The sequence below is a fragment of the Pelodiscus sinensis genome, chromosome 2 (assembly GCF_049634645.1).
Source record: "Pelodiscus sinensis isolate JC-2024 chromosome 2, ASM4963464v1, whole genome shotgun sequence".
NCBI lineage: Eukaryota > Metazoa > Chordata > Testudines > Trionychidae > Pelodiscus > Pelodiscus sinensis.
Genome location: NC_134712.1, coordinates 102068114 through 102095100, shown reverse-complemented (window position 1 = coordinate 102095100; position 26987 = coordinate 102068114). Strand labels below are relative to the sequence as shown.

Here is a 26987-nt window from a genome sequence, read left to right as displayed (position 1 = left end):
AACACACGTGGGCACGGGCACGTCCCCGACAGAAAATTCCCGCTGGGGGAAGAAAGTGCCCGCCTCCAGCCTGATAAACAGGCCGGAGTTTCATAGAATGCAGGCGTCGTGTGCCCTGCCAGACCAGCCCACATAAATGTCCAGGAAGCGTCCACGGTGGTCCACGAGGGCCTGGAGTACAATGGAGAAGTACCCCTTTCGGTTTATGAAATAGGCCGCTCGATGCTCCGGGGCACGGACGGGGATGTGGGTTGCATCCAGGGCTCCCCCGCAGTTGAGGAATCCCAGGGCAGCGAAGCCAGCCACCATAGCCTCCACGTCCCACAGGCAGATGACTCGCTGGAGCAGGACGTAGTTGATAGCATGGACAACCTGCAGAAGTGTGCACAGAAACACAGGGGAACACATCACATAAGGCAGGGTGAGTGCGTGCTCCCTTGGGGGGGCTCCCCCCCGTGATGCCCTCTGTCCTCACACTCACACACACCAGGGCCCCACCCCCACCCTCCACCAACAGGCCTGTGCAAAGGAGGGACGGCCCAAACCCCCGGGTGACAGGGCATTCCCCATCACCCCAGCCAGGAGTCTTGCCTGCCCTTCAGCATGGAGTGCAGTGCAGTACTCTCCCCTTCCTCTCCCCCCAGGACTTACCTGCATGACGACGGCACCGACGGTCGATCTGCCCACCCCGAACTGGTGTGCCACAAATCGGTAGCTATCCGGGGTGGCCAGCTGCCATATGGCAATGGCGACCCTCTTGTCCACGGAAATGGGTGCCCGCAGCCGGGTGGTGGTTCTCTGGAGCGCAGGGGCGAGCCAGGCACATAGGTCCAGGAACGTCCACTTTTGCATCCGAAAGTTCTGGAGCCATTGCTGGTCGTCCCATTGTCCCAGGACCAACTGGTCCCACCAGTCGGTACTGGTGTCCAATCTCCACAAGGGCCTCTCCACAGTGGGGTGGGGATGCCACCAGGACCGGACTGAGGCATGGGTGAGCCAGGCAGCTGCCCGGGGTGCCAACCGATGGGGGGCACCTGATGGCAGCTGTAAGGGGTGCGCGGCGTCTCTTATAGCTGCCATCAGGTGCCACACGCCCAGCTCCCACAGCGCCAGCCCCCACTCTCATCCCCACGGCGCCGGCCATTAGCGCCCTCCCCCCACAGTCGTGGGGTCCTGCACAGTCCAGTGTGCGCCAGCAGCACAGGCTGGACTGGGCTGGGCAGTGCATGCGCCGTGCACCCCGGGGGCAGACCTGAGCACCCTGGGGGGGCTGGCCCGTGCCCCACAGGTGGGCCCGCGCAGGCACTGTGCACCCGGGGGCGGCACCACGCGCCTGGGCCCAGGGCACCATATGTGCTCGGGCCGGCCCTGGATGCCACAGGGATGCCATGGACTCCCTGGTGAGGGAGTCCAGAGTGACCTGCGCCTCAAGGTCCTGGACGACGAGTGCAGCAGCATGGAGCAGCAGCTGCAGGCACTCCAAAATGGCTGGAAGGGGCCAGAGCAGGCACAAGGCCACCTCTGGCTCCATGGCACAAAAAAAGAGCTGAGGTCAAAAAATCAGCTAATGTCACTAAGGGTGTGTCTAGACTACATGCCTCCTTCGACGGAGGCATGTAGATTAGCCAGATCGGAAGAGGGAAATGAAGCCGTGATTAAAATAATCGCGGCTTCATTTAAATTTAAATGGCTGCCCCGATCTGCCGATCAGCTGTTTGTCGGCAGATCGGGGGAGTCTGGACGCGATGCGCCGACAAAGAAGCCTTTCTTCATCGGCACAGGTAAGCCTCGTGAAACCAGGTTTACCTGTGCCGATGAAGAAAGGCTTCTTTGTCGGCGCATCGCGTCCAGACTCCCCCGATCTGCCGACAAACAGCTGATCGGCAGATCGGGGCAGCCATTTAAATTTAAATGAAGCCGCGATTATTTTAATCGCGGCTTCATTTCCCTCTTCCGATCTGGCTAATCTACATGCCTCCGTCGAAGGAGGCATGTAGTCTAAACACACCCTAAGGCACAAGGCTGTGGTGTCCAACAAGGCAGAGGGCAACCACAACTAGAACTACTACAGCTGTCAGTCCCTGCAAGAGGTCCTATAGCACGCAGCAGGAGAGAAACGGCTGTCCAGGGAGATCCATTTAAGCACGTGTCTCAAAGGAGTTTCAGCCCCCACCCCCGGAAAGGGCTGGTGCTCTTTTGCCCGCTCCAAAATCGTTCCAGGTTCCTGCTTTTGCGCAAGAGCGTCCCGCCAATGTAGACGCTCTCTTGCGCAAAAGCGCATCGTTCTTACGAGTCCCGGCCAATATAGACGCTCTCTTGGCCGTTAAAGAGCAGTTGCTCAAAATCATGCCAGTGTAGACATAGCCCATCAGATGATACAGGAAATGAATGGCAAGAGAAACTCTCTCCTACAGACCCCCAAACTTAGTTTAAGCACATTGGGAGGGTAATGTGATTCAACACATGCTGCTGCAGTCACTGTGGTATCTCTTCTCTGGATTATATACAAGTCTTTTAATTTTTAGGGCTCTCTGGCATTTTTCTGAGCATTTCAGTTCTTCAAAGGAAAATAAAAAGGACAGGTAGAAGAAAATCTTACTACAAAAAAAGTCTGCTCAGAATCCTGTGTAACATCAAAGCAACTACATGACAAGAACAGCCTTTTCTTTAGAAAGAGCCATAGTAAAACCACTACTTTCCAAGAGCTAACAATGCAACCCTTCTAATTTAAAGAATACCTGCCATTAGCTACTCCGATATAACAACATGTCTGGGATCATAACTATCCGCTGATCTTAAATCAAAATCAAGCAATGCTGGCATTCTACTTGTATGATCTTTTCTGCTGTCAAGAGCAGTCATCAGGATGGGGGCCAAGTACCAAGAAAGCAGAAGAAAAGAAGCCTTGGCATTGTGATCTAGCCAAAATGAAATCTGAATCTTCTAACTAAAAAGTAGAGGTAAGCTTAATTGAAAAATAAGTATAAAAATATAAAATGAAAAAACAACATAATCCTTGTTAAAATACACTGTAAGCATAGAAATGATCTTGAACTAGCAGTAACATAATGAGAATCACGCAATGACTTCCTGGATATTCCATGCCTGGTGATATGACTGCTTCTGAACTGCTGAAAAGCAAATATTAATTGGAGAGAGGTATGCTTTTCCTTTGTCAATGGGGATCCATGAGAGTGCAAGAGTTTGCAGGAAAGGGACCTTAGACATTGTGTTTTATTACTCTAATGGCTGTTAGAAAGGATTCAGTTTGACATCTGAATGACACTATTGTCTGATAAGCTGTATATTCTAATCAAAACATTTGTTATTTTTTAATTAAATGTCAGATTTTAATTTCAGCATGAAAAAAAAATAACAGGATACTTTTGAAAAAGAGTTGGCGAGTCATTTTGACCTTGCATAGGCCTCTCTTATTTTTACGTTTTATGGATCGCTTCGTACTTGGAGCAGTTTTTGAGGGGTAGTTTGCTATCTCAAAGGGTACGTGTAGAGTACATGGCTCCGTCGACGGAGCCATATAGATTTGTTTGTTCGGCAAAGGGAAATAAAGCCGCAATTTAAATAATCGCAGCTTCATTTAAATTTAAATGGCTACCCCGCTCTGCGGATCAGCTTTTTGTCGGCAGATCGGGGCAGTCTGGACGCTCCCCTGTCGACATGAAAGCCCTTTATCGACCTCCCCGGTAAACCTCATCCTATGAGGCATAACAGGGAGGTCGATAAAGCGCTTTCAGGTCGGCGCGGGAGCATCCGGACTAGCACGCTGAGCCGACAAACAGCTGATCAGCTGTTTGTCGGCTCAGCGCGGCAGCCATTTAAATTTAAATGAAGCCGCGATTATTTAAATCGTGACTTTTTTTCCCTCTGCTGATCAGCCTAATCTACATGGCTCCATCGACGGAGCCATGTAGTTTAGACACACCCAAATTGCCTGCAGTCTGCATGACCCATCCGGGAAGAGCCCACATAGCCAGCAGACAGAGGGAGAATGGTCAGGAGGCTGGGCACAGGTGGCTGCATGCAGGGGAAACAATAGATTTGCTAGGCCCTTGAGCAAGGTGGGAGGTATGACTCTGTGCTCCCAAAAGAGGTGGAGTCCTGGGCAGAAGGGGCCAATGTGGGGGCAGCAAGCCCTCAGCACCTCCCACAATGTGCTATGACACACCCACTCCCAGCAGCCTGCTCAGCCTCCTAAAGTGTGCCATATTGGGCTCCAGCAGTGATTTAAAGCCCTGGAGCTCTGGCTGCTTCCCTTTTGAATGGCTGGGACCCAGAGCAGCTGTCCCACCCGTCGGCGAGCCTTTGCTGTTGCCCCACCACAGGTAGTGCCCTGCCTCAGGGGGTGAGACTTACCAGTTCAGACTAACCATGAGGGGCTGGAGCAACTCTCCACCCGCTCTGGGAAGGAGAGTGCTCCAGCTCTGTTCGGCCTGTCACGGCAGCCTGTCTGCACTGGGCCCACCCCCGCCCCACACCCACTGCAAGTTACATAGTGTGGCTCCCCGGGAGAGGCGTCAGAGCAAGGGGAGCCTGCTGCAGAGCCCACAGCAAAGCTTCCCTTGTGACTGGGAGGCCGATAACCCTTGCCAGTCCCGCTCCTGGAGAGGAGACGTCACTGCAGCAGCGAAACCCTTCCCTGGGAGCGGAGCTGACAGCCCTTGCTGGCCCTGTTGCCAGGGAGGCAGCTTTGCTGCAGGCTCTGCAATACAAAGCAAAGCGTTATACTACAGAGCCCTCAGCGCATGTAACCGCCAAAAGTTTTAGAGGTTGCATGGTTACTTTTTTAAGTGACTTTTTACATCTCTAGTGTCAATGTAGAGTAACATCAGCACTACAAATCAAGAGCACTCATTTCATAACAAAAATAAACCAGCAACTCTACATGCCTCTTCTAAAAGAAACCACCCCATACAGTTCTTCTACAAACTGATTCAGAGGTAAAGGGTTTCATCGATCTTTAAATGTCAATTTTCAATTCTACTCCTTGGAATCAGAATATACAATTTGTAAATCACAATATGGTACCATTGCAGATGCACTGTTGGATCCAACATGCTCAAGTTATAAAGCATGATGCATAATTATAACACATTTAAATGGCAGTTTAGGGAAACATCAGAAGCTATGAAAATTATAATTCATTTTTGCTGACAGATTAACTGAACCATATTAACAATTTTTGAGCTATTAGTAATAAGAAAAATAGTCCATTAATGTCTCAACATCATCTGTACAGAGTGGATATTCTATCTAGACATAAAAAATAATTCTTAGCCCATAAGGGGAGGAAAGACATTTCCCAACAAGTACATTTATTATTACATTTCTAAATTGCTGCCATGACACAGTGGGGAAGCAAATCAGAAGTTGCCTCCAGCAAGTCTGAAGTGTGATTAGTCTATGCAGCTATTGGCTAATTGGCGTTCTACATTTGTTCTATTCCCTCTGAGTTTAAGTCATTTTGTTTTATCAAAATCGGGCAGCCAGCATGGGATCCTCTGGGACACTAATGTTCTTGGAGCAAACTCGCTTTTTTTCGATACAGATAAATGACAAAGTGGTTCTGCTTCTGCTTTTTCATTGGTTATGCTTGGACCAAAAGCATAAAAGCTTGGGCGACCCCAAATTATTTAGCTTACATTATACATGGCATGTATCACTTTAGACTGTCTTTTATAAATTGAGCTGAGGCTTTGAATGCAGCGTACAGATACATTTGATCTGGAAATGGATGTGGCAAAGTGCACTGAAAATCTAATGACCTCATTGGGATTTACACCAATCTGTTATTCCAGACATTCAGAGCATAACCAAGACCGGAATCAGGCCCTGCACGTTCAGAAACATACATGATGAGATATTTCTAAGTACTCACCATTATTTTGAAGGATGTAAGTTCTTGTTCGCATATTTTGCTTCACTTTTGCAGGTTTGTTGGAAAAGCTCATCTTCCCTTCAGTCTGTTCTCTCTTTTCCTTTCTCTTTGGAGGCTGAGGGGATGACAACATGTCTCCTGTATGACTGTAGTCAACAGTAGATTTAGACTGGCGATCATTTCCCTAAGAAAAATCATTTGGCATTTTCATTGGTAAATATAGGATAATATTGTAAAGTTTCACCGTAGCCTACCATACTTTATACAGCAAATATAAAGCCAGATACATTCACTAGCCACCAGTGCTTTTTCATGTTACCTGCAGATGTTACCTAAAATAGTCCAAGAATCCATATCTCCCTATGGAAACTCACCATGGCAAATTCAGAAGAACAGATCTGAAAGCTATCTTTGATAAAGGAAGGCAAAATGACATGGCAATGCATATTAAAAGGATATGCAGAAGTTGTTTTTTGTAGGTGCCCAGTCCCCCACAGCTCCCACTGACTTCATTTGGAGTTGCGGGTGTTCACTGTTTCAACACAATAATTTTCTCTAATAAGCAGCATGCACTTCTTCCCTTTGATTGACCATATTTCAGTTTAACACAATATTTAACCTGAAAAAAATGTGACTTCCAGGTGTTTTTTTCTTAGATTAAACTGGTTCACAATAATTTTTTTAAAGTTATACCATAAATATGTATGCAGCAGAGATTACATATCCCAGACACAGACAGTACCATTTAGTTAAATCACAAAGGCCAGGTAATTTCCAGTTGGTACTTCAATGGATGAAGCTGTTTGATTAAGTCTTGAACACTAGAGGGCCCTGTAATTCTACAAAGTACCAACGCGGGCAGAATAGACAAAGACAGCAAGCCTCCCCCACCATTTTCCCCTCCCCACCTCACCCCCATGCTGCTGAAGGTGAGAGGCAATGTCTATCTTTAACCAGAAGTCTCATGACTGGCTTCACTACAATAACCTTTGCTTAACCAAAAATTCTGCATGCATCATGCATCCTGCCATTTTTTAAATAAAAACAACATTTGTATTATGGTTCTTCTGATTTGTATACAGTCAATAGATATGTCACCTCATTACATTTAAAGATGGTTTTTATTTGTTTTGTGTAATCAGGAATGAGGATATAGCCACATTTCAACTTTTTCTTTCAATGCCTACAAATTCTAAAATTCATAACACATCAGAGTGCTGGTCCATACTGACAGCAGCAGTAAAACTTTAGGTGTCTATTAAGGTCAATGGAATTCCACTGATTGACACTAATTGAGAATCTTATACCAGATAGTTAATATTAATGCTACATATTCCGCAAAAGTCTGCACATATAATAAAATATCTACCATGCATCAGTGTATCAATTGTTCATTTTTTAATTTTGTCTTCATTCCTTCTCTATATAGAATACCGTATATTCCGGCGTACAAGACGACCTCTGAAGTTAAAAAACATCCCCCAAAAATCGGGGGTCGTCTTGTACGCCGGATGCCCCGCCGCCGGAGCCCCTCCGCGGCTTTGAAAGCCTCGGGGGAAGCCGGCGGCGGGGCAGCCCATGCGCGCCTGGGATGCCCCGCCGCCGGCTTCCCCCAAGGCTTTCAAAGCCGCGGAGGGGCTCCGGCGGGGGGGCAGCCCATGCGCGCCTGGGATGCCCCCCCGCCAGCTTCCCCCGAGGCTTTCAAAGCCGCGGAGGGGCTCTGGCGGGGGGGCAGCCCATGCGCGCCTGGGATGCCCCCCCGCCGGCTTCCCCCGAGGCTTTCAAAGCCACGGAGGGGCTCTGGCGGGGGGGCAGCCCATGCGCGCCTGGGATGCCCCCCCGCCGGCTTCCCCCGAGGCTTTCAAAGCCACGGAGGGGCTCCGGCGGGGGGGGGGGGAGGGGAGCCCAGGCGCTCCTGGCGGCTTTGCTCCCGGTGCCTCTAGTCTGCTGGGGACCATCTCCAGCAGACCAGGGACACCGGGAGCAAAGGAGGCGGAGGGGCGCTGGGGTATAAGATGAAACCCTATCTTTTAATTAAAAAGATAGGGGGTCGTCTTATACGCCCAGTCGCCCTATACGCCGGAAAATACGGTACAACTGAACAACAGACAAATTCTGAATGTTAACCATTATTCTTGTTATCTTCTTGCTTCTTTTTCCCAGACTTTTCTCATGGTTAAAAGAAATTAATTTAAAAAAAATCTAGAATGCTGAAATTCACATACAGTGAATGGAACAAGGAAGCCACTTTATACTGATGTTTGTATTATCTATCGAATTTATACTGAATGGAGTGGAAGGTTTTTTCCCCCCAATTGTTTCATATTTTGTTCTTATTCCTTTTTTGGGGGGGGGGGAGAGATAAAGGTTGGTTGGGGAAGCAGGGTGGGTGGAATGGACAACAGGGCTTATACTTTTAGACTGTGAGCCTCATTCTCCACTCCATTCCCTTTCTGTGGTCATTTATCTCTGTGCACAGTGAATGCAAGAAGGGAATAAAATACTACCATCCTGATTTGGCAACATTTTATACCCACTTTGCATGGGATGCAGGCCAGACCAGGTGATCATGAAGATTCCTTCTGACTTTTAAGTCTGAGTCTGTGAGGTGTCAGTGGTCAGGGCTCGCTGAACTGCGGTGAGCCCCGCTCGCCAGCCGCGCTGTCCGGCGATGCCATGGGCGAGTAGATTGCATTATTTGTCGAGCCCTGTCAGTGGCTATAAAGGGAGTAAGGCAATAAAGAATCAGGCTGTCAAGGTTTCCTAGAACATGGGATAGGCAACTCTTTTATGGCCTGACTCAAAGCCCATTGAAGACCCTGAAAAGACTCTCACTGTTTTAGTGGATTTTGCATGAGGTCTTGATTGTTTATTTTCCTTGTGATATAAACTGAATTAAAAAAAAAAGCCTTGTGATAGATAGGAAGAGTGCTGGCTAGAATTTGATGGCTAAAGGGTTAAACTCAGATAGCTAGAGGGTGTTGGCAGGGAGCCAGGAGAGCCAAAGGGGAAAAGTGTTGAAATTTGAATTGGAAAATATACCTGCCTGCTGGCTTTTTTGAATGAGTTTTAAGCCAGAAGTTGGGGGGATAAGATGAATTGAAAGAGGCAGAACTACCATGCTTACAAAGAGTATTGGGCATGAAATGGACTGGATCTTGAAGCACAGATTGTAACTAGATAGGAAAATGTCTATTTAGTTGTGATCAAGTTATTTTCTTTGTTTTGTTGTTTGGTTAAACTTCTCTGTGCTAAATCCATGTGCCCCTTCCCCATATATTGTATTTTAAAGTGTATCCCAGAGATAACATTTCTCTGTTTTACTCTGTTTGTGTCTCAGTTGCTCTCTGTGCCAGATAGGAGGAGTGCTGGCTAGCACCCGGTGACTATGGGGCTGAACTCAGGTAGCTAGCAAGGGTGTTGGCATGGGGCCACAAGAACCAATGGGGATACAGTTCTGAAATCCAAATTGGATATAGATACCTGGTCTGTTCTTTCTTTGTGGGAATTTCTAAGAAAAAGGCTGGAGAGAGCAGATGCAGGGATCAAAATGACCATGTCTATAAGAAATATTGGACATGGGAGTGAACTGGATCTTAAAGTACAGATCAGCATGGATCATGAGTATAAGGAAAAGTGTATCTAGTCACGATCAGGGTATTTTTCTTTATTTTGGTTGTCTGGTGTAACCTTCTCTGTGTGAACCCATGCCTTCCCTTCCCCATTCACTAAGAGTTGTTCCTGGAGATTTTCTCTGTTTTAAATTTGTTTTACTTAGTTGCTCTGTACACCTCGCAGCCAAGTATGTTTATCAAGTATATCTTTTGTTTGTTAATAAAAATCACTTTTTAATGTGATGATTTGATTCTTGTGTCCTGGAAAGTAACAGGGGCTCTCTTTGTGTATTTGCCTGCCTACGACTGGGCAGTCAGCTACCAGACACTGCAGTTTGTTTCTCACTCTTCTTTTTTCAAGCTCTTTTGGAGCAGAAGACCTTGGGGTACCCTTGGGGAAGGAATCAAGTGTTCCCTTCTCTTTTTCAGGGTGAAATCACTTGATAGTAGCAGCTTTTTTTTCCCTCAGAGCCAGTGCATCTGTGACTGTGGGGAGGTTTTTTTGTAAGCAGAGCCTGTAGAGGCAAGGTATTTAAGGTCTTTGTGGGCCCCCATCTTCTACACTCAGAGTGACAAAGCAGGCAACAGCCCTGACCCTCTAACACCTAGCAACCAAATATGCTTTATTAAGTATATCTTTTTGTTTTGTTAATAAAATCACCTTTTTAGGGCAATGATTTGATTCTTGTATCCTGGAAGATAACAGGAGGTCTGTGTATGTATGCCTAAGACCGAGAGGTCAGCTGTCAGAGATTGTTTTCTCTTTATTTATTCCCAGTTCTCTTGTGGTAGATGAGCGGGGGGATGGGAGGCGCCTCTGGAAGAAGTCTAAGTGCTTTTTCCTGAGTTCAGAAAGAAAGGAGTTTTCTTTTGTTTCACTTGATGGTGGCAGCAACCTCCCAAGGCTAAGGGCTCTGTGACCTTGGGGAGCTTTTTCAGCAGAAGCCTATAGAGACAAGGTATTGAAGGTCTCTAGTGGGCCCCCACCATCTGCACTCAGAGTGCCAGAGAGAGGAACAGCCTTGACAAGCACAAACTAACAAGTATAGTTCTAAAAAAATATGAGAAATATCTCGAAGCAACAGTAAACCCTTGGCTGTGTTTCAGAGATGTTGTACAAAATAAAGAGCCATTATAGCAAGAATATTTTCTGAGATTACATTTTTCTAAATGACATGTGAATAGGTCCATATTCTTCAAGCAGTAATGAACATACCACCAGGTGGCTCTGGATTTTATTATATCACATTTAATTGAAACCCAAAGGAAAGCAACTTTCCATCTGTTGGAATTAAGCACAGTTAACAGCAAAAACTCTTATTATGGCATTTGCTACTTACACTCCCTTTAGATTTTCGGGATCCCACAACAGGAGGCAGTGAAGAAGCTTTGGAACTGCAGAAACAAATATCATCTTAGGATTTTAAACACAGTCTATAATGTAAACACTCCATGTGCCTTTATTATAACAAACAAAGGTTTGTTTACCTAACTATGCAATGTAGTTAATTATTTCACCCAATCCACTATTCTACTAAGAAATCCCACTGATAGCAACATCAATTTAACATGTAGTAGGTTGCAGTGAAATGCCTAATCATTAGCTGAGGCAAATAAATGTATTGTAATTCCTATAAAGTATACTTCAGTGATTCTCAACCAGGGGTATGCAAAGGTCTTTCAGGGAGTACATCAATTCATGTCAATATTTGCTTAGTTTTAGAACAGGCTACACAAAAAGCACTAGCAAAGTCAGTACAAATTAAAATTGATATACACAATGATTTGTTTCTACTGCTCTGTATACTATACACTGAAATGGAAGTACAATACTTATATTCCAATTGATTTATTTTATAATTATATGGCAAAAATGAGAAAGGAAGCAATTTTTCAGTATGCTGTGACACTTCTGTATTTATGTCCAATTTTGTAAGCAAGTAGTTTCTGAGTGTGGTGAAACTTGGGGGAGACAAAGACAAAATCAGACTCCCAAAGGGATACAGAAATCCAGAAATGTTGAGAACCACCAACAGACTTTATATATTGAAAAATGTGAGGAGGGTATTTTGTTAATCTGTGCCAGATCCTCCTATCTCCACTAACTTCAGTGTAGTGATGCCGATTTATACCAGCTGAGAATCTAGCTCAACAGTTCTTAAGCTACACAATGCAGCTGGGGTGTGTTTCCCCTGTTCATGTGCACACACTCATTCTAGCTCTCATTGCTGGGTATGTACTTGGCACAGCTACCACTATCATGGCTATGTTACTATTTACACTCATTCTAGCGCAATGAGAATTAGCTCAAGTACATGTACACAAACGGAGAAATCAGACACCTAGCTCGTAACACAAACATAGGCTTAGTTATGATTTGCCTTAAAAATATTTTTCCCAGAATATTGTGCGTTACGAATTCTCTCTGTATACAGATCACTAAAACCAGCATATATTGCATTGGAGGTAATTTTCTGGAGATATGGCAGAGAGAAACTGATGTGAGACCAGAGTTTGTCTCATATTGTACAAATTATCAGGAAATTATTCCTGATCTACATCAGAGAAAGTTAGGGAATTGAGCCCAAACTTTCTAAAGAATTTTAACAGATAGTGATGTATCACATACTCATTTTAAGCTCAATCTTGCAAATATTACCAGTGTAGTACTTATTATCATGGAACTCAATGGGACTACTAATGGTAATGAACAGCAGGCCCATTCATATTTGTAGTATCAAGCAGCTCTAAAAGAATACTCCTGTGACAGGTGCATTGTCTAAGTCCAGTGTTTCTTAAACTGTGTTCCACGGCACACCGGTATGCCGCGAGGCGGTCACAGGTGTGCCATGGAGAACAACATAATTCAAAATGGCCACCTTTAAAGGGGCAGACCTTTTTTCCACTCAATAACTTTCTCCCAAGCTCCCCCCCCCCTTTTTTTTTTTTTTGGCTCAACAAAAAATCCTTGGTATTGTCATAAAAAATATTGTTTGGTGATCCTTGGTCTTAAAAAATTTAAGAAACACTGGTCTAGTCCCTGGTGAACAGATGTTAACATCACCTTAGCTCGCTTTTCTCCTTGCACAGGTAGTCAGGGGAAGGTTTGGAAGAGTGTGTAATTGGGAAACAGAGTGGTGGGGGGGGGGGGGGAGGGAGAATTCCTTTTAAGAAAGGTCATTCTCCACTTCTGGGTCATAGAGGTGGTTTACAGAATGTTTAAAACAAATATATGCTTTGCACACCATACAAAATAATAGTGTTCCTCAGCCACTGTAAATTATCAGCACAGTTCCACTGAAGACCATAGAGCTGTCTGGATTAGCACAACTAGAGGAAAAATCTGGATGGGGAGGGGTGAGCCAGGGAGGTATTGAATATCTCTCACACTGATCATGTTGTGATACATAATCTCTCACTTTAATGGTGCTTTTATGAGAGAAACACATCCTCTTAGTTTCTTTCCTTTCTGCTAATATTTTTGTCCTCTCTTCTCTTTCATGGGTATCAGCACAGGTTTTTCAAAATTATAAATAAACGGCTGCTTCTGTGTTACATGTTGTGTGTCTCAGACAATCATTTTGTGTTTTATTGGGTTTGGTTTGTAGCCACAATAGTTAATATACAAATAGTTTGAAAACAAGTACACACACAGCTTACCCCTGAGGTCTTCTTACTGTAGACTTGCTAAACAGTAGCTCACCATAAGGCAACTTCTTAAACTTGTCTCTGCCCACTGCAACATAGAACTGTCCATTCTCCAGATCTGATCCACTCTGAACAAGTTTTCCATCTAATGTATAAAGCCTGGCAAAACATGAATTGCAGTTTTAATGAGCTTTGCTAAGTACACTGAAAAGGTGGAGTAACTATCCACTTAAAAATCATAAATGGTTCTTTTGGGTCCTTAATTTCCTGGACTTCAAATGCAGAGCTATAACAGCTGTCATACAAAAATCCTATGCACCCAAAGACTCATATCAAGAATGAACCATCCACATCACAGCTTGGCTCAAGCTTCTTGGTACAGTAAACTTCCGATAATCCGGCACCTTTGGGACCCAGGGGGTGCCGGATTATCAAATATGCCGGACTATCGGAAGGGAGAGTTATGAGGGGTCTGGGGGGGGGGTGCCACCCCAGACCCCTCATAGCCCCCCCTTCCGATAGTCCGGCTCTGCCCCAAGTGTCCCTGATTCAGCCACTGCTGAAACTGACCAGCAGCGGCTGAATCGGAGATGCCTGGGGCAGAGCAGCTGGAGTGCTGCCGGGTTGGTCGGGGTAACGCCTACCCTTGGCGCGGCGAGACCAACCAGGCAGCACCCCAGCTGCTCTTGGGGACACCTGGGGCAGAGCAGCTGGGGTGCTGCTGGGTTGGTCCCGCAGCGCCGCTCCTTGGCGCTACTGGATCAACCCGGCAGCACCCCAGCTGTTCTGCCTCGGGCGTCCCCAAGTCAGCCGCTGCTGAAATTGACCAAGAGCTGACTCCAGGAAGCCTGAGGCAGAGCTGCTCTGCCCCGGGCTTCCCTGAGTCAGCCACTGGTCAATTTCAGCAGCGGCTGACTTGGGGACGCCTGGGGCAGCGCAGCTGGGGTGCTGCCGGGTTGATCCAGTAGCACCGAGAAGCGGCGGTGAGGGACCAACCCAGCAGCACCCTGGCTGCTCTGCCCCAAGCGTCCCCGATTCAGCCACTGCTGAAATTGACCAAGAGCTGACTCCAGGAAGCCTGAGGCAGAGCAGCTCTGCCCCGGGCTTCCCAGAATCAGCCGCTGGTCAATTTCAGCAGCGGCTGAATCGGGGACACCTGGGGTGCTGCCGGGTTGGTCCCACAGCCCCCAGGGGCAGCGCTAGGGGACCTACCATGCAGCGCCCCAGCTGCTCTGCCTCCGGCTTCCCCGATTCAGCCGCTGGTCAGTTTTAGCAGCAGCTGAATAGGGGAAGCTGGAGGCAGAGCAGCTCCAATGGTCCGGCTGCGGAGCACTTCCGGGTTCCTGATGGTGCCGGACCATCAGGAGTGCCGGACCGTCAGATGCCAGACCAACGGAGTTTTACTGTACTTGGAATCCAAGCAGGCAAGCAAAGAAATCTAATTTAGGACTGATCTCTCACTGTCCTGGTGAATTGTGTCAGCTAATGAAATATGAACTGTTGGGGGACACATAAAGGGTTCCCTCTATCCAATAACTGGAGTAAGTATAAGAACTATTGGATTTCTGTACTCACAAAAACTTTATTCTCACTATGCCCTGCTTTCTAGCAACAAGCGATCCATTCCACTGATTCTCAGCCTTTTCCTACTAGGTCCCTTTTTTCCATATCAGGATCCACTTCCTGTCCTGCTATATGGAAAAAGCGGTTAGGTCATAACCCCAAGATTCAGAACCTATCTTATTTTAAGTTTGAACATAATTATGCATAGTACTTTTGTTCACACAGGATACCTATTCTGGGTTGAGCTTCTTTTATTGTGGTGGTTAGTGTTAAGATACTGTGAGATCGCTTTTACTTTATAGCAAGGTAAACTATGTACAAAATTAAAATACTGAGAGCTAATGTCTGTGCTGCACAAGACAGATCTTTACCATAATAATCTCAATATACAGACTAACAGACTATTGTGTATACACATGCATTTACTGTCAGTACAGGAAAAAAACTTGTTGCTTGGGGTTTTCTATTTCTCTTCTGTCATAATCATCTCATTTCAAAGTGTCTGATTTTATACACGATCACAAGGTGAGGTGGAAGGATCCCTCTATATTGTACAGTTTCCAACCTGTGCAGCACATTCCACAACTCAACTGGAGCGTGTTTACATAATTTAATTGAATATGCAAACATCTGCATTTAGAAGCTTTCTAGAGGGGGCGCATATGCAAAGTGCACGTAAAGCAAGGGGACGCATAGTACACCAAACAAGCAAATATTAATTTCTCTATAGGTCCACCTTAACAAGCTTCTTCCCAAACAATATATAAAGATATGTACAAGATGACAGAGCTGAACAAAGTCAGAACATTCTGTATTTTATAAATGAGAAAAAGCTACTTTTTCCAATAATTCTTTTTAATTCTTTTTACACTAACTTCTGACATTGTCAGAAGAATCTATTGCCCTTGGAGGGCATTCAAATACTTGATTTAATCTTGCATGATATTTTTTTAAAAGCACAATTTACAAAAACACTGACAGTTTTCTAACCCATAATGCACAATTAATCCCCCAGATGTAGAAGATCCTCAATTTTCTAGACGCAACAAACTATATACTAACATAGATAACATTTTTGTTCTTATTTTATACAAATACCAATCTCAGCTTAAACAATAATAATCACTTTGCTGCTTCCTTGCATAGTTAGTGCAACCCAAATGCAATCCACATGACAATGTATGCTTAGTGCTTTTTTTTTTTTTTTAAACTATAAACATTTCATGGTAATGGAAATACCTGAAAAAAAAATTGTGTTTCATTGCCACATAAAAGCCACCAGACATGATGATGCTACATTAAAAATCAAACAATCCCACTAAAACAAGGAAACGTAAAGTCAATAAGGAAATTCATTTCTGAATTCACCTCATTGTGTTTGCTAGACCACATTATTTGGAGAATCCTGGAAAATAGGAAAATTAATGTTGTTTAGGAATAGAATTCTGCCATCTAAACGTCAGTGGGTGCGGCTATAGATGTATTAAACAGACTCTTAACCGTGTCTAATGTATGCTTTTGGTGCTGTAAATGCCATTTTTGTTTTTTGTTTTTTTTTAATATTGTCAGCCTACTAAACCACCTGAAATCCTTAACAAATAAATATCTGGCTGCCCCCAGCTAAGTTTCTCACTAAAAATAATAAAACCTAAAAATTGAATTAAACATAACCAATTGTTTGAAGTGAAAACAATAACAACCCTGACAAGTAACACATATTTTGTGTGTCATTCATGCCTACAGCTTTTTCTCCATCCCCTCAGTCATACCTGCCCAGAGCCCTGCTGGTTTCTTATGTATCCCTGGTAGGCATCAGAGACACTCCCACAGTGATTATTTCTGAGGGATGCTGTGGTGGCTATTCCATAGGGGACCACGCTCTCTGCTTCTCTCCCTGACAGAGCCAGAAATGGAGAGCCAAGAGTAGAAGCAGTGGCAGGGATAAAACATGAAAGGCTGGTGCTAGGCTGCTGGCCCTTCACAACCTTGCCCACCCATCCAGCTGCTTCAGGCTCCCACTACCCCTGACCTTGCCTAGACACATTCCACATTATCACCAACACCCCAACCAACTCACCTGTCCTGACATACAGACCCTGATGCCACACCTCATGCCTCACCTCCAAGCACCCTGTACCTTCCCCACACGTCCCTCTGGCATAGCTGAACATGTAGGGGGACATACAGAGTCAAGTGGCCCCTCGCAGACTTTTGCTTGGCCCACTGCATAGAAGGAGAGGGGTTCTGTCTTTCTCCTGCTGCCCTTGCCCTCCAGCATGCTCGGTCTTCTCCCTGCCAGCCGGGTCCAAGCAGGGAGCAGAGGAGGCAGGACCAGCCACTTCTCACACCTACTACTCTGGGTCACTGCTCTGTGCAGCACAGCGGCTGTCTGCAAGAGTCCACCTAGGGAGACGGAGGCAGTGGACTACCTCCACTACCCAAGCCTGAGCACAGGGGCTGAATACAGCAGGCCTCCCACAGATAATTTTGGTGGGGCAGGAAGAGGTTAGTGGCATCAGGCTGAGCTCAGAGCTGGAGGAGTTGCTGGCCACAGGAGACATATGATGTAGCCATCTCCTCCCCATTAGATTGTGCCCCCACTAACATTGGAAGGCATGAGTCATCTATGCCCTCAGGGACCAGGCAATACCTGATTCAAGGTACAGCTCCCCTCTACTGCTCTCAGACTCCCTTTCTTCCATTGCTCTGGATGTATTTGCTTGTGCTTCCCCATCCTTCCTGTGCCTGACTCCACTCTTGGGGAGCTTGGCAGAGAGAATCAATGGCTTGATAAATGTCACGCATGGAGCTTCACAAAGTTTGGCAGCTATGCTGTTAATGATGTGGAACAGAAAAAAAAAAAACCCCACACATCTAGTGCCATTCTTGTAACTGTTTTTCTTTGTTTAATAACAAGGCATGAATGATCTCACAGGAAGACAACACAGTGACTATAAACCACAGAAATGAATGTGTAACTTATTAAGGAGCAATGATCACTTTACTAACTTATTTAATATGTACTCCTACTATTTTAAGGGACAGAATATGAAAACTAGGTGATTAGGAAGCCAGAAAAGGAAAACACTGAACATTTCAAATGTCATGTACATTTTTTCATTCTCAAAAATAACACAAAACACTGAAATGCAACCATAGTTACCTACAGAACAATTTGTACCTTACTGTATATAATTTGGTTGTTACACTGTGACATGATATTAAATTATGGGAGCAAAGCTCTAAGGGTTTATTCATTTCAAAATGATCTGGAGGCGGAAACACAGTGCCGATCTTCAGCAGGTATAAATGGTACCACTTCACTGGAGCTACAATTTACACTAGCTGAGGAACAGACTTAAGAGTTGTCATGTATGTTCAATGGGGTCAACAGACTTGCCAGGCCCCTGGGCAAGGTGGGAGGGGCCACCTCTGTGCTCCCAGAAGGGGTGGGGCCTCAAGCAGAAGGAGTGGGGGACTGCTAGGCCTCAGCAGCACCCATGCCACGCTGCAGGCCCCTCTGCCCCTTCCAGCCCTCACAGCCACTTGGAGCACACCATTCGGTGCTCCAGCAGTGATTTGAAATGCCCAGGGCGCTGGACACCACCAGAGCCCCAGCCCTTTTGAATCTCTGGGCCCCTTCCTCCCCACCTCCCATTGGAAGGCCTGTGTATGTTTACATTCATTTTACTGTATATTACAGCTTAGATGTCCCAAAACCACTGTGTTTGGCGAGTCTTGTGATGCTGACAGAAGTATGGTGTGATGGGTTACCCCACCACCACCACTATCACCATCACCATCACCATCACTATCACCATCACCAACCCAGAATGCCACCTGATGTATTAGGGTTGCACTGAGCCTACCCTGTTCCACCAATATGGGCTTCCTTACACTGCCTTGCTGAGCCAGGCCCTCAAGCCTCCTCCAATACTCCCACAAGTTGGATCACACCCAGTTGCAAAAGACACAGATACTGAGACAAGCTCTGCTTGGGAGGACTCAGCTTAGGAATTGTTCAACACTCAAGTGTGCACCCCCTCTGGAGCATAAACCCAAAAATGAATTATCTTATGCTGCACAGAAATCTGTGCAGTGTAAGCTCATAAAATCCGCCCCTCCATCACAGTGGAGGAAGATAAGCACAGCTTTTTTCCCCCTTCCCAGCTATGAATTCCACAAACTGGCTTTAGAATAAACAAAAAACAAGTGTATTAACTACAAAAGGTAGTTGAAGTGATTATAAAGGATAGTAAATGGACCACAGCAGATTACTGAGCAAATAAAACAAACACAAAACAAAACTAAGCTTAATTCTAAAGAAATTGGCTACAAGTAGTAATTTCTCACCCTAAAAGTTGTTTTAAGCAGGTTGCAGAATTTCTTGAAGATAAGCTGCTCTTGCTTGCAGCTTAAAGTACCAGGCCAGATACCATTTCCAACCTGGTCCTAATCCTCTCCCCTCTTTTGTCTTTTTCTTAGAGGTTTCCAGCAGTCATTCTGGGCAGTGATTCAATGAAAAATGACCCTAGATTAACTCATTCCCCAATCTTAAATCGGATTTACAGATGGTGGAAATCCTTTGTTTCCCAGTTTGATCCCCACTCCTATTAGTGGAAAAATACTCTCAGTCCAAGATGAAATCCAGTACCTGCCAGGTCAAAGCTGTATCCTAAGAAACTTCTCAGAAAGGTGGGAGATTAGCATCTTCAAAGTCCTATTGCTCTCCCCTTCCCCCCCCCCCGACAGTGCCCGTCCAGGTTGTCTGCATGCTGTCTGGTAGGAATTCCTCAGTTGTAACACAGTTGTAATTGTTACATAGTCAATATTCCTAACTTCAGATACAGGAATGATACATGCATACAAATGGATAATCACATGCAGTAAATGATAACCTTTTAAATGATATCTCGTATGAGCCATCTTACATAAAATATATCTTAGTTATGCCATATTTATATCATAAGCACATCTCTAGGAAGAATAACGGGTGTGGTGCCATATATGGCAATGGGGATGAGAGAACTGGATGGAAGCTAGCCAGTGGAAAGTCAACTCACTAAAGATTCAGGTTACACTGTGAGAGAGAATGTTTCATCTCTTATTATTTGGCGGGAGTTTTTCTTTTTGTGATACAGCTTTACAACCTGGAGGTCTTACTGACTACCACAGGCTCCAGAATGGCCTATTAAGCAACAGTTGAAAAGAGTGCTTCACCAGTACAGAGTGATGTGGCTGTGACCTTTTCTCTCCGATTCAGACCTTACCTCGGTTAACCATGCCTTTCCCACTTGGAAAGTGAATAATTATAACGGGTCCTGTATGGGGATATACTGGAAGACAACACACTTTTTTTAGTGCAGGATTTGACAGCCTGCTTACTTTACTGTATTTCCCACAGAGAGTACATTCCATCTGTACTCAAGGACTTGACCTGGCTCTCAAATTGTTTCCAAGTACAATTTAAAGTGGCTGATTTTAAGCTTTAAATCCCTCAAATCATTTAGAACTACTGACCTGAGAGATCATCTATCTCCTAATGGATACTGCATCAAATGAGATGAGCCAAGATGCTTGTGTAACTACCTGCATCCCACCTTGCTTTGACAGAACAAGTTGGTTGATTTCTGAGCATACTGCAGGGCCCAAGTCACAGAAAATGGCAAGCCATGGATAGAGCAAATTGAAAGAAATTTGATGCACCAGTTCCCAACTGAAAAATGCTGGGGAGAGGGAGGAGAGGAATTGAAATATTTTGTGGAAACGTATTAATTATGATAAAATGTTTTATGACAAAAAGTAAAAAAGTTTCTGTGATATTGCATTACATATTCTTTATGGAAATATGTTTATGATTATGAATATGAACTAACTGAAGTATGCTTGATGCAAAATATTTCATGTAAGACATCATCAGAAAAGTTATAATCTGTTGAGTGTGTCGGTTCTATTTCTCTGTGTGTATTATTTTTATATCTGATGTTAGGAATGTGAAGTGTAAGCATAACTACACTAGTAACACAAATTAAGTGAGAGCCATTGACAATACTTCATAAACTTAATAACTTTTTAGCAAGAAACAAAGATGTTTCATGTTTTTCCTATGAACCATCCAGTAGGAGGAGCTCAGAGTCCCAAAAAGGACTCCCCCCTGGAATTCATCTTGAATGTTGTACTTGTCCACCAAAGGTGAGAAAAGTTTGAACTGAATACAAAGGATTCCCACCTTGGGAAAAATCTATATAAAAGTGAGAAATCAAACTATAGGGGCAACTGCAAGTCCAGACATCAGAGGGCCAATGGGAGCTGCCTGGGCCATGCTTGCAGCACAGACAGCACAAGGATACCCCCTCCCCAGGCCACGTGGCATGCAGAGAGCACATGGGCCCGACAGCCAACAACTTTGAGTGATATGCAGAGGCACATCAGGCAGGGGGCCTACCTTAGGGTATGTCTACACTACCCCGCTAGTTCGAACTAGCAGGGGTAATGTAGTCATCCGCAATTGCAAATGAAGCCCGGGATTTGAATTTCCCGGGCTTCATTTGCATAAAGCCGGCCGGCGCCATTTTTAAATGCCAGCAAGTTCGAACCCCGTGCCACGCGGCTACACGCGGCACGAACTAGCTAGTTCGGATTAGGCTTCCTAATCCGAACTAGCTGTACTCCTCATTCCACGAGGAGTACAGCTAGTTCGGATTAGAAGCCTAAACCGAACTAGCTAGTTTGTGCCGCGTGTAGCCGCGCGGCACGGGGTTCGAACTTGCCGGCATTTAAAAATGGCACCGGCCGGCTTTATGCAAATGAAGCCCGGGAAATTCAAATCCCGGGCTTCATTTGCAATTGCGGATGACTACATTACCCCTGCTAGTTCGAACTAGCGGGGTAGTGTAGACATACCCTTAGAGTCTCACAGGAGCTGCCTAAGGTAAGTGTCTCCTGGCCAGAGCCTGCACATGAAACCCAATTCCATCCCTCCAAAGCCCTGCCCCAGGTCACGAACCAAACCTTCTGCACTCCCTCCTGCACCTCTGTCCCAGGTCACAATTCCTATCCTAAAACCTGAACTCCCTTCAACACCACTCCTCCAGATCTCCTGCACCCATACCACCTCCTAGATCCTGCACAAGTTCTCAGACCCCACTCCCCTGTCCCAGGTCTTCACTTAAACTCCCTTCCAAACCCACACCCCCTCCTGCACCCAATCCTTTACCCCAAGCTTCCACACCCCCTCCTGCACCTTCCTCTACACCAGCTTCCATCCCAGACCCTACACCTTTTCCATTAATATAACTCTTTACTACTTACCAAAGTCTTGGAGTGGCCCTTCCATCAAAAATTATTGCCCACCCTGACTTAAATCTTACTTTTTATACTTAATAAATAAAGCCACTTTTGCTTATTAATAAACCCAATGTATATAATTGTTATCTGGGGCAAAACAGATGTGCATCTCTCTCACTGATAAAAGGGGTGAATATTTTATGAGCTTGCCCTTTGTAAAACTTTATACAGTGTAAGACAGATTTATTTGGAGTTCTGGTCCCATTAGGGCTATGCACCTGGGTGCTATGGCAAGCCCCTTTAAGTGAGTCTTCCCAGAGCTGAGCTGATCTCAGTGTCTGTATTACTCTGCTGTGGGCTGTGACACCTAACTATATGCCATTGCTGAAGGAGACCGGAGTGTCTGGCTCAGCAAGACAGGGTGGTAGGGAGCCCCAAAGGGCACTTAGGTTGGCTCAGAGTTATTTCAGCCCATCAAGTGACCCTGTCAAGGGAATCTCTGCAACCCAACTCAACACAGTTTCATTTCAACAATGTTAAAATATTACATTTTGTCTACTGTTTTGATTTTGTTACATTAAATATAAATATGAATATTATATGGTCCTTATATATTATATTTAAAATTATAGATGTCAAAAGAAAATAGTGGAAACTATAAAGCAAAAATAAAACATTTCTATTGTACTGAATTTTTTGTTAATTTCCATTTCACTGGAAATTGCAAATTTTAGATTTTCATTCCAGCTCTTTTTATTGAGATTTAAAGATATGTCAATTTATATTATAAATATACAGCTTCCCCTTACCTGAACACAGCTCCACTTCTGAGGGATATTTTTTCTGTCACCATTTCAAGAACATGCTCCCACTGATTTAGTGCTTTCCTAGGGATGAAGAGGCGCACTGCTGGATTTATAAGATCCCCATTAGCAATCAGACTGGAAGAATAAAGGAAAATTAAATAATTTTTAGCTGTGTTTCAATAAAACTCAATTGAAACAAGAAGGTACATCCCCTAACTGAAAATCCTACTTACAAAATAGTGCATGGGTCTTGAAGTGGTTTTCGAAACCGTGCTGACACATTGATTCTATAATGAGTAATTGGCTTCACCTGGAAGGACAAAAGTAGATAGTAATTTATTTTGTCTTTAACTTAGGACAGCTTTTTAAGTTTTATTCCATTTTATTTCTACTTAACTCATCTTTTTCCAACAGTAGGGTTAACTAACTTCACACTACTGCCACCTGGCACTAAGTAGCCTTTGTGGCAAAACAGCATACATAGGGACCTTCTTGGGGGAATTATATTAGGTTATAAAGTTTGGACCTTACCCTTGTGCCTTCATGAAGACCTTATTCCCCCCTGCCTCCTCTATGCCTCCCAAAATGAAGGCACTATTATAACCCCGTCCCTAACCATATACCTGCTACAAAAACCTGTACTGAAGTTCAGAGCTCTGAAGATGTCATTACTGACTCGTCAGTAAGTGCTACTGAGTCACAGTGGGGTTCACCTCCCAAACTTCACCCTGATTTCTGACAGTGTTTCTGTCTTAGTTCTCATAGTTCATGGTTGCTGGTTCAGAATGTCAAACCTGCATTTTCAGTTCAGTGTAATAGTTAAGTACCTATAGGCCTTACAAAAGTTGAATATATATTTTGCTCTTTCTACAGCCCTTTTCATCCAGTTCTTTTTATTACCACAGCACTTTACAAAGGTAAAATACTAGCCTCCTTTTACAGATCGGAAAAGGCACACTGAGATTAAATAATTTAAGTAGAAGTTTGTGGCATTTAAAATTGAACATAGGCTGCCTGATCCTCAGATATCAGCATTAAATCACTAGATCATGCTGCCTCCCATTTTAATAAGCACTGTGTTCAGAGTGCTCAGTAGCCATGACATTAATATTGAATAGAAAGTTATCCTGTGTTATCAAGCTAGCTTTCCATACAGCATTCATCACGTACTTGCAAATTTTGTAGTAAAAAAAAAAACCCACAAAAAAACACATAAAATATAAATGCATCCCTTTCCTCACCAAAGATCAACTAGGGAAGCCTTTAAATATACTGTTATTCACAAATCATTGAGCCAGGTGGGCTAACAACCCCCTCCCCCTCAAAAAAACCCTTCAAAAATATAGGAAAAAATGTATTTACAATCTCGCAGTACTCCAAGAAAGTGTAACACAACTGAAGGATTCATCATACTGAACACACAACTAGAAACATACTTTGCAATACTTTAAATAGTTAGCACAGGTTACATGCCTAATCACTGGATGAAAAATAGCACATGCTTTAGTCCCTTACAACTTTTTAATCAGTCCTCATACATACATAAAAATTGTATCAAATTTAATTCATCAACTGCATTTCAATTTGGGGAAAATTACCATTTATATCTTCAAATTGTTTTACAAACAAATTAATTAATTCAAACTGAAAAACACCCCTGTAAGTATTATTGTCTGCCTTGTACAGGTCGGAAAACTGACAAAGAGGTTAAGGGAACTGTCAGTCAAACATTTTAGGGTGAGGTTAGTCTGATGTCCTGCATAACAGGTCAGATAATCTCATTCTGTTATTCCTGCAGCAAGCCAATATTTTCTGGTTGATTGACCACATCTCTTTTAGAAAGACATCCTATTTTGTTTTCAGGACTTCAAGAGCTGGAGAATCCACTACATTGCTAGGTAAATTGTTCCAATGACTAGTTACCCTGACCATTTGTGCGTCTTGTTTCTATTCCAAATGTATCTAGCTTCACCTTCCAGATATTGGTTCTTGTTACATATTTGTTAAATTAAAAACCCTTCTCTATCAGAAATATTCTCCCGATGATCACTTTCTATAAATGCCTTCAGGTCACCTCTTAATTTTCTCTTGGACACACCAGATTTATCTCCTTTTTCTCTCTCCCCATGAGGCAGGTTTTCCAAACCTTGAATCATTCTTATAGTTCTTTGCTGAACTCTTTCCAACTTGTCTAAAGTATGGCCACCAAAACTGGACACAGCATTCCAGTAACGGTCTCCTTAAGGCAGTATACATTATACATCTCGGTGCTTCTACTTGAAATTCCCCTAAGACACCCAAAGATCACGTTTGCTCTCTTAATAACCACACCCAGGACTGCAAACATGACGGGGCTAAGGCGGCAGTTGCCCTGGAGCTCAGTGGTTCAGAAGGTCCCGTGATTCTTGACTTCCACTACTGCATTTTATTGCACTTTATAAATTCTCTCTCAGCTTTTACAGTTGTAGGCCCAATGATCACAACACAGTTCATGGCAGTTATTGATTCTGATCCAGACTGCTTTCAGAGTCACTATTTTCCAAAATACAATCCCATTATCTTATCTATCCCTTTATTTCCAGATGTATAAACTTGCATCTGGTTGTACTAAAATATAAATTGTTCAGGTAGGCCTACTTTACCAAGCAACTCAGATAATACTGTAAAACTGACTTGGCCATCTCATTACTGTTGCACCAATTATTGTGTTATCAGCAGAACTTTAGCAGCAATGACTTTATATTTTCCTCCAGATCACTGATAAAGATTTTGAATCACATCAGGCCAAGAACAGACGCTTGAGAAAACTCACTAGAAGTACCCCCTCTTGATGAGGATTTCCCATTTACAGTAATTTTTCTCAGTTCTGTCAGTTAGCCAGTTTTTAATGCATATAATGTGTGCTTTGTTGATGCTGTGTATTTGCATGTTATGTGTACACTGTTACCGTTCTCAGCCAAATTAATCAATGGCAGAGTTAGGAACAGAATTTAGAAATTCTAGGCCAGGAGAAGGCAAGATATGGCCCACAGTCCAGATTTGGCCTGCCAAACCATTTGATCCAGCCTGCAGCCGCCCTGCTATGCCCCTGCCCCCAAGTCAATCGAGACCAGGGGGGAGCGCAAAGTCTCCTACCCCCACCAGGGGCATGGGGTACCAGATGGAATTGCCAGCTGCTCAAAATGGCTGGCGGTCCTCTCTTGGCACCGTGCGCTGCTGGCTGGGTAGGGGTGAGGGACACTGCATGCTCCACTGCCCCAAAGGGGAGTGTGCAAAGTCTCCCTCCTCACCAGGGGCACACCCCTTCTGTTCAAGGCCATAACCCTTCCACTTAAAGCCCTTTCTGGGGCCAGCCCATGACCACTACCAAAACTGGTGAAGTGGCCCCCCTACAAACATTATTGCTCACCCCTGTTTTAGGTTCTATGTTTAATCAATCAGTTCAGTACTATCACTCAACCTCTGCACATTTTCAGGTGGCCCATTGCTCAGACTTGCATGTTTTGATATGAAAGGAAAGAGACTTCGGATGCTAGTCACCAAGGGTCCTTTCAACAGAGATAGTAAGCTTATGTTTTTTTTTTTTTTTTTTTTTTTTTTGCATTGAGAGGTGGAGGGGTTGAAGAGAAGCAGAATTTTTCTCTCCATAGCCGAATTATGAGGGATCAAAGATTCATTTTCCCAAACTTGCAGAACTCTTGGGATACACCACAGAAGGGGTATTCTGTGTAATAACCACTCTCCGTCATAAACTTCCTGCCTCCTTCAGCTCATTTGACAGTGTCTGCTCACCACAATCACTGCTGCCCCAGAAATTCCCTAGAGCAGTATTTTCCAGAATATGGGATAGGTCTCCAAAGGGAGATGTGTGCTTTTGTTGTTGATTTTTATGAGCTCTGGCTGTCAGCCCCAAGTGGCAACTAAGAGGTAAAGATTAATGCAACAGCCAGAGCTCCACATCCAAGCTTTCTTCTCACCCCTAATCCATCACCAGGAGATAGCCAAGTCGTGCTCTCCTTTCCCTCCCCACCTCAGTCCCTCACTTGGAAGTGATGGGTCTCTGGCGGTCATCCCCAATGTAGCAGCAGCAGCTAGGGTTGCCAGATGGTTTCAACAAAAATACCGGACACACTTGACATTACATCACAATCGACATTACATCTTATTTAGAAA

The 26987-nt window shown here is 44.4% G+C and overlaps 1 protein-coding gene across 5 annotated transcripts in view; it reads right to left on the bottom strand.

Moving 5' to 3' along the window:
- Positions 1–26987, bottom strand: part of DCDC2 (doublecortin domain containing 2) — a 109987-nt gene that overhangs the window by 36962 nt on the left and 46038 nt on the right. For all 5 annotated transcript variants that reach the window (XM_075921152.1, XM_075921153.1, XM_075921151.1 and 2 more), the window contains 5 exons: positions 23048–23124; positions 22818–22949; positions 13171–13317; positions 10851–10905; positions 5897–6080 (listed from right to left, as the gene is read on the bottom strand). In XM_075921152.1, coding sequence (XP_075777267.1) covers positions 5897–6080; positions 10851–10905; positions 13171–13317; positions 22818–22949; positions 23048–23124 — 595 coding nt within the window. The remainder of the gene's footprint in view (positions 1–5896; positions 6081–10850; positions 10906–13170; positions 13318–22817; positions 22950–23047; positions 23125–26987) is intronic.